This window comes from Clupea harengus, chromosome 18 (assembly GCF_900700415.2).
Source record: "Clupea harengus chromosome 18, Ch_v2.0.2, whole genome shotgun sequence".
Classification (NCBI taxonomy): domain Eukaryota; kingdom Metazoa; phylum Chordata; class Actinopteri; order Clupeiformes; family Clupeidae; genus Clupea; species Clupea harengus.
The window spans coordinates 25,570,274-25,577,773 of record NC_045169.1 but is presented as its reverse complement, the minus strand read 5'-3'; the positions used below and the strand labels follow the sequence as shown (position 1 = coordinate 25,577,773).

General features: G+C 41.6%; 1 protein-coding gene across 3 annotated transcripts in view; it reads right to left on the bottom strand.

Annotated features, from left to right (window-relative positions):
• The window catches only part of aadat (aminoadipate aminotransferase), a 29,707-nt gene that overhangs the window by 11,785 nt on the left and 10,422 nt on the right, over window positions 1–7,500 (bottom strand). For all 3 annotated transcript variants that reach the window (XM_031584561.2, XM_031584560.2, XM_031584559.2), the window contains exons 8-9: window positions 7,310–7,392; window positions 6,085–6,181 (exon numbers count right to left, since the gene is read on the bottom strand). In XM_031584561.2, coding sequence (XP_031440421.1) covers window positions 6,085–6,181; window positions 7,310–7,392 — 180 coding nt within the window. The remainder of the gene's footprint in view (window positions 1–6,084; window positions 6,182–7,309; window positions 7,393–7,500) is intronic.

Below are 7,500 nucleotides of genomic sequence, written 5' to 3'. Positions count from 1 at the left end.
ATGGTTGTTTCAAATACTCAAAGTACAGCCAAACTAATTGGAAAGTCCAAGGGGACCACCTGAACAAGAACACTCAGAAGGTAGGAACCCTAGGAAACATCTAACCTATCAAAGAAAGACTAAAAGGATCTATCAAGCAAAATTAATAGCTGGTAGTATAGCCTAACTGTCACTTCATTGACATCATAATGGATACTGCAGTGGAGGTTAACCAGACAAGAGGAGAGGCATCTTTTCAAAAAATGAGATGAGTTGCTAATTACCTATCAGCTAATATAAAATCAGCTAAAGATAGAAAAAACATGAAAGAGACATTATGAAAAAATATCCAGAGGTCCTTATCTCGGAACTACAAGGGACCTGACGACAACAAAGTCCTGTGTAACCTCCTTTTCTTCACCACAATATCCCACGGACATGGCACACCACCCTCTTGTTGCTGCTTGGAAATGTGTGGAGGGAAGGGCAGGAATAAGTAAAGGAAGACAAATTACACTCCAGGGGCTATGGACTTCAAACTTACAGTTAACCTGTATCAACAACGGGACTGTAATGGTACAAGGATCCGAAGTGGAGCCTCCCACCACCAATTTCAGAGAAATTCAAAGAAATCAAAAGCAATACTCTGAAACACAAAAAAGGATCCAGAAATAGAGACCACAGATAATTCTTCAGGAGCTGAGACAAGCTCAACAGTCAAAAATAGACAACAAAGATCCCACCAACAGTCATATCCAATGACATATGCCTAAAGACCTATGACTCCCCCGCGTTACTAAAAGGACTGAGAGACACCTTGGGTTGAACTTGAACAGGACTAACATAACCTTCAAAGAAGAAACCAACAACAAACTTGCTGCAATCCAGAGCCAAATGAGCCACCCAAGCTCAATGGGATGTGGTGGACAACTTTGCCTGGCAGTTAAGCAGCTGGAAGAGGCCAACCAGGAGCTACGGCAGGAGGTGAGGACTCTGAAAGAGGAGCTGTTGAGGAGAGAGTGGCACAGACCGGGTGCTAGGGGACATCCCCTGGACTACAGGAGCAGAGAATTATCAGACAAAAATACCATCCCATCTGATGGCAACACCGAGTCTGCGCACGTGCCTGTACCTCCAGCTCTACCACCTCAAGCCAGCGAGCAGGAGGCCTACCCAGAGCCGCAAAAGAAGGAGGAGCTGTCGAGGAGGAAATGGCACAGCCAGGGTCCTTGGGGACAGCCCTTGGACCGCAGGAGCAGAGAGCTGTCCGACAAATCCACCATCCTGTCCGGCGATATCACCGACTCTGCCCACGTACCTGTCCCTCCAGCTCTACCACCTCAAGCCAGCCAGCACGAGGGGAACCAGGAGCAGCGGAAGGAGGAGGAGCTGTTGATGAAAGAGCGGCACAGACAGGGTCCTAGGGGATATCCCTTAAACTGCAAGGACAGAAAGCTAAGAAACTCTGTTGATGTGCCTGTACCTCCAGCGTCACCTCAAGACTTGCAACCTCACCTTCATCATCAAAGCAGCAGCCATTGCTGTCCAGCCTCGTCTTCATCGAACATCAGCCATGGCCAAAAAGGAATGAAGCCTGCAGCAATAACGAACAACATCTTCATCCTGTGTGACTCCAATGGGAACCACCTAGACCAAAAACGCCTTTTCCCAAGGAGCCACGCCAAGAAACTTTGGTGCCCAACCACACAAGCAGCTCAAGATATACTGCAAAAAGGCATCCAAAACCCATCGCACATAATCATCCACACAGGGACAAACGATTTCAGTGCAAGAAAGACTGATGTGGCAGAAGCATTAATCGGTATAGTTAAATCTGCCACTCAAAAATACCCAGACACCAAGGTAATTATTTCCTCTTTACTCCCAAGACGTGACACACCAAAAAGTGTCATAGACCAAATTAATGCAAAACTTTGTCCTTCTGTGCTGGAATACCTAATGTAAAGATTGCACATCATAATAACATTACTGTTAACCATCTGTATGACAATGTGCACATCCACCTAGAAGGAATGAAGCTGTTTGCCAAAACCCTTAAAGACACAGCATTGAACAGAGAAAGACGTTAGGCCTAAGCTCAGTGAATAGTGCCATAATCCCAGATGGACAGAGCTCAGTCCAGGCACATAGGCCTCCTTATGCTGCTGCTGTATCTAATAGAGATACAGATCTGTCTCAGATAAGGTCAATGCTGCGACTTATATGTGATAGTCTCTTAAATTAGTTAAATGTTAAAACTTGGGTTATTAGGTCTAATTATTGTACCGAGTAGAGAAACATCATTAACTCTGGCAAACAATATTGTTGTAATGACATCTTTTAAAATTACCTGCTATAATGTTCAGGGAATACATTCTTCCTTATTTGGAGATAAGACTCGCAATGTTGATTTTGTAGATATTGTAAATAAATCTGACATATTGATAGCACTTGAAACTTGGAATAAAAATGGACAGGAACACTATTCCCTACCTAATTACAGAGAAATATATATACCCGCTATTAAACACACCAATGTTAAATGTGGCAGGAGCTCAGGAGGAATTATAGTTTGGTTCAGAGAATCTATTAAAAAGTATGTTCACATTGAGAGGAAGGGACCATCACATATATGGATCAAACTCTCAAAAGAACTCACTTTCTCCGATCATGACACGTACTTATGTGCCTTGTACATTCCTCCCTACGAATCACCATATTACTCCGAAAGCACATTTGAAAACTTAAAATCAGAGATCATTGCGTTTCAGTCAATCGGGAAAATACTCCTAATGGGAGACCTAAACGCTCGAACCGGAAACGACTTAGATTTCATTTACCCAGCTGGCCTAAAATATATAGAAACACTCCAACAAAACACCATTGTGAGTACATATAGACATACTTTCGATAACATACTCAATAAACATGGCAAGGACTTTTACTAATTGCAAAGACCTTGCCTGTAATCGTCACGGCAGAACAAGGGGAGACTCTCTGGGCAAATTCACCTACTGTTCATCCCTGGGAAGCAGTGTGGTGGACTACGCAATATCTGATTTAGACCCAAGCCAAATAAACAATTCATGGTGATGCCACAGCTGCCTTGTCAGACCATAGCCATATTACTATCAGCCTTAAGAAAAACCCTAACGTAGTTCAACAAAAAACAACACCAGCCTTACACCCCATCCTGTAAAATACGCATGGAATAATGACAACCTAGAACAGTACATAACGCAACTAAACTCCATCCAAGTTGAAGATATGATTTACTCCTTCCTTTTTACCAAATTTGAAAACAGCAGGGAGACATCAACTCAGCAGCCGAAAAAATTACAGAAATACTTTTAATGCAGCTAAAAGGTCATTAAAAAAGTCAAACACAGCACTACCAAAAAAAAAGTAAAATCAAGAATTCAAACAAAAACAAATGGTTGACAAAGACTGTAAAAAATTGCGAAAAGAATTGAGATTAAGTTCAAACAATAACACACAGAAATCCTGCACATCAGAAATTCGAACACAATATCTTAACACCCTTTCAGAAATACAAATCGCTTCTAAGACACAAAAAAAATGACCACATGAATGCCCAACTCAAAGAATGGAGGACGCATTAGATCATAACTCCTTCTGGGACACTGGAATAACTTTGACAAAACAAGAAAAGAAGAAGTCATCCATTAGTTGATGGAAGAAAATGGACAGAACATTTTGAAAATTGTACAAAAAAGATAACCTAAATTCTAAACAAAAAACCTTAGAATCTCAGTTAAGAAAACTTGAAGAGACACAAAAGGACAGGCTTAAATCAATTAGATTCCACTATAAAATTATCAGAATTGAACTCAAAATTAAATCCTCAAGAACAAAATCATGTGGCATAGATGGAGTGTACAACCAAATGCTAAAACACAGCACACCTAAATTAAGAGAGGCCACGTTAAAATTATTCATTTAATCCTGTCTTCAGGCCATTTTCCAGAACAATGGAAGGTGAGCCACATCATCCAATCCATAAAAAGGTGACAAACTTAATCCTAATAATTATAGAGGCATCTCACAAGGCAGCATTTAGGGAAAGTATTCTGTGGCATCCTGACCAATAGAATTCAAAAATGTATCCAGAACAACAATATAATAAATTCATCCAGATTGGCTTTTCTCAAAACAACAGAGACAAACCGACCATGTATACACTTTGCACACACTCATAGAGGAACACGTACAAAATGTTAAAAAAGGGTAAAATATTTGGCTGCTTTATTGACTTTAGCAAAGCTTTCGACTCAGTATGGCACGATGGACTTATGTTGAAATTAATTGATAGTGAATTGGAGGCAAAACGTATGACATCATTAAAGATATGTATAAAACAATAGATGCTGTGTCAAAATTTCACAACAGACTAACAGATTATTTTGATCAGACAAAAGGAGTTCGACAAGGCTGTTGCTTAAGTCCAACCTTATTCAATATATATATTAATGATTTGGCCACAAAAATTGAAAGATCTTCGTCCCCAGGTCTTAAACTCTAAATAAAGAAATTAAATGCCTGCTTTTTGCCGATGATCTCCTCCTACTCTCCCGAGTCCAGAGGCGCTCAGGAAAGTCTGAATATTATCAACGAATACGTATACATGGGCCCTTCCAATTAACCTGGATAAATCCAAATCATTGTATTCCAAAAAGACCATTCCCAAACACAATAATTATTACAGCTTCACAATTGGCGAAGAAAACTGGAACAAGTTAAAAAAATATTGTTATTTAGGACTAACGATTCTTCAACTGGACTTTTTGATGGAGCAATAACAGATCTACGGAAAAGGCAAGAAAAACCTATTACATGCTCAGGAAATCACTACTAAGATATAACCCCCCCATTAAAACTCTGCTAAAACTTTTTGATTCAATACTGAAACCAATATTACTGTATGGGAGTGAAGTTTGGGGAACTAAATTTAAAAATAAATTGACACATGGGACAAAAGCCACCCCGAACTATTCCACTTGGAATTTCTGCAAAAATATACTGGGTGTAAACAGGAGTTGCCCTACATAGCGTGTTAGAGCAGAGTTGGGAAGATACCCACTCCTTCTAGACATACAAAAGAGAGCAGCAAAATTCTGGAACCATCTGCAAATAAGCAAACCAGACAGGCACACCACACTGCTGCCCAACTGAGGGATGGACACCCAGAGAGAGACCCCTTCACTACCTTGTCCAAAAACATGGGCTCAGCAAGAAGACTTAAGCATTGCCTCAAAACTAAAACAGTTAAAGAAAGCTGTATAGAAAATTACACTAACTGCTGGAAGAATCAAATGAAGAATCCAGCAAGCTAATGTATACAGAACATTAAAAAAGGACTGCAAATTGGCACCATACTTAATCCAAATAAAAAATTATAAACAAAGAATTCTATTAACAAAGTACAGGCTCAGCGACCATAGTCTTGCAGTAGAAAAGGGGCGACACAGACAATGCTGGGTGGCTCCCGAAGGGAGACTATGCGTCCACTGCAATATTAACGCTGTCGAAAATGAGCCTCATTTTCTGACGGAATGTACAAAATACCACAATATAAGAAGTGCATATTACAAACAATTTGAATACATCCACCCAGGTTTCATAAACCTAACGAACCAACAAAAACTACCATTCCTCCTGGGGGAAATAGAGACCTGTAACATTTTAGCCTCCGAATATGTGCAGTCCTGCCACATCCTCCGAGAGCAGGCCATACCACCAATAAACATAGGCCTGAACTCATAGTGTTTTTTTTTGTATCTATTCTTATCTGTCTATGTTTTTTCTTTACGTAATTATTATAATTGTAATGTTTTTTATTTAAGCATTTTTATTTTATGTATTTTTATTTATTATTTTATTATTTAATTAACTTATCTGTTCCTGTATTACCATTGTTGTTATTATTGTTGTTATTATTATTGTTCTTATTGTTTAAGTGCTTTGGCAACAGTGTACCATACATTCATGCCAATAAAGCCATTGAAATTGAAATTGAGAGACAGATAGGGAAAGAGGGAGGACGAGTGGAGAGTCATGTGGGCGATGAGATGACTCATGACTCACCTGTGTGAAGGTGCTGGTGTGCATGGTGGAGGCCTGGATATGGAGAACCACTCGGTCAACCAATGGCTTCGGCCCTGTGACGAACCCTATCCTCAATCTACACACACACACACACACACACACACACACACACAACACACACACACACACACCACACACAGACACACACACAACTACTCAAGCGTCTACTTTTAGGACGGAGCAGACCTAAAACAACAGCATGAATAAAGCATGAGAGAGCGAGGAGGAAGAGAATCTGTTCATTAGAGACGAGGGACCGTCTGTCCTCAGGGGACACGCTTCTGCTTGGAGAAATGGCCCCAGGATGCATGCAAAGACAGGTGTCTCTCTCTCTCTCTCTCTTTCCATTTGTTTTCCTCTCTCTCGGTGTCTCTCTCTCATACACCCTCACGCTCTCTCACACACACTTAAACATTAACTTGACCTAGGCTAATGTAAAATGCACTGTGGCCATTCCTTTACTTTGATCATTAATAAAATGTTTAAACAATGGCAAAAAAAACTGCACCTGTATGCACCATTAATGTTTGTGTGTATGTGTGTGTGTGTGTGCACACCTACCCACCCACACAACACACACACCACTCCCATTGGGAGCAACTGGAAAAACAGGATCACTAAGGTCTGAGTACACTCTCACTCACACACACACACACACACAACACACACACACACACACACACACACACACACACACACACACACACACACACACACACACACACACACACACCACACACACCTGCGTCGGTGCAGGGAGCGAAACCCTGCTAATTCAATTAGGTCCTGAGGGAACACAAATGAAACTGGTGGGCCGTGACTCCTGACACCTACGCTAGTGCACGAGGAGCACGCACGTGCACTGTTACAGGAAGGAAAGCGCCATGGCAACAGAGTCATCATTCAGCCAGCGTGGGACCCCAGTGTATCAGTGTAAGGGGCGTAAACAAAGATGTATGGATGACGGGGAACACACACCTACATGATGATGCATTCTGGGGGAGTTGAATAATAACAAAATGTTTATATTTAGTAGTCAGTGGGTCTGAAATAATGTTTGTTTTTCCTCGATTCTTTTCTAAATCGTGTCTTTTTTGCCCCCCCCCCCTCCCCTCCTCTCTGCGTGCCATCCGCTTCAGCTGGAGCAGCCTTAGTGACTAATCCCCATCACACGGTCACCCTGACAACCCCCTGGAGTGCTCACCCGGACGACAGGATCTTGGAGAAGGAGTCGGTGCGGATGATGCGTCCGTCAACGTCCATGGACAGGAAGGTGGGGGCCAAGGGCTGTGAGACACAAACCACAGTGAGGAGTACACTCTCTCACACACACACACACACACACACACAAACCACAGTGAGGAGTACACTCTCACTCACACACACACACACACC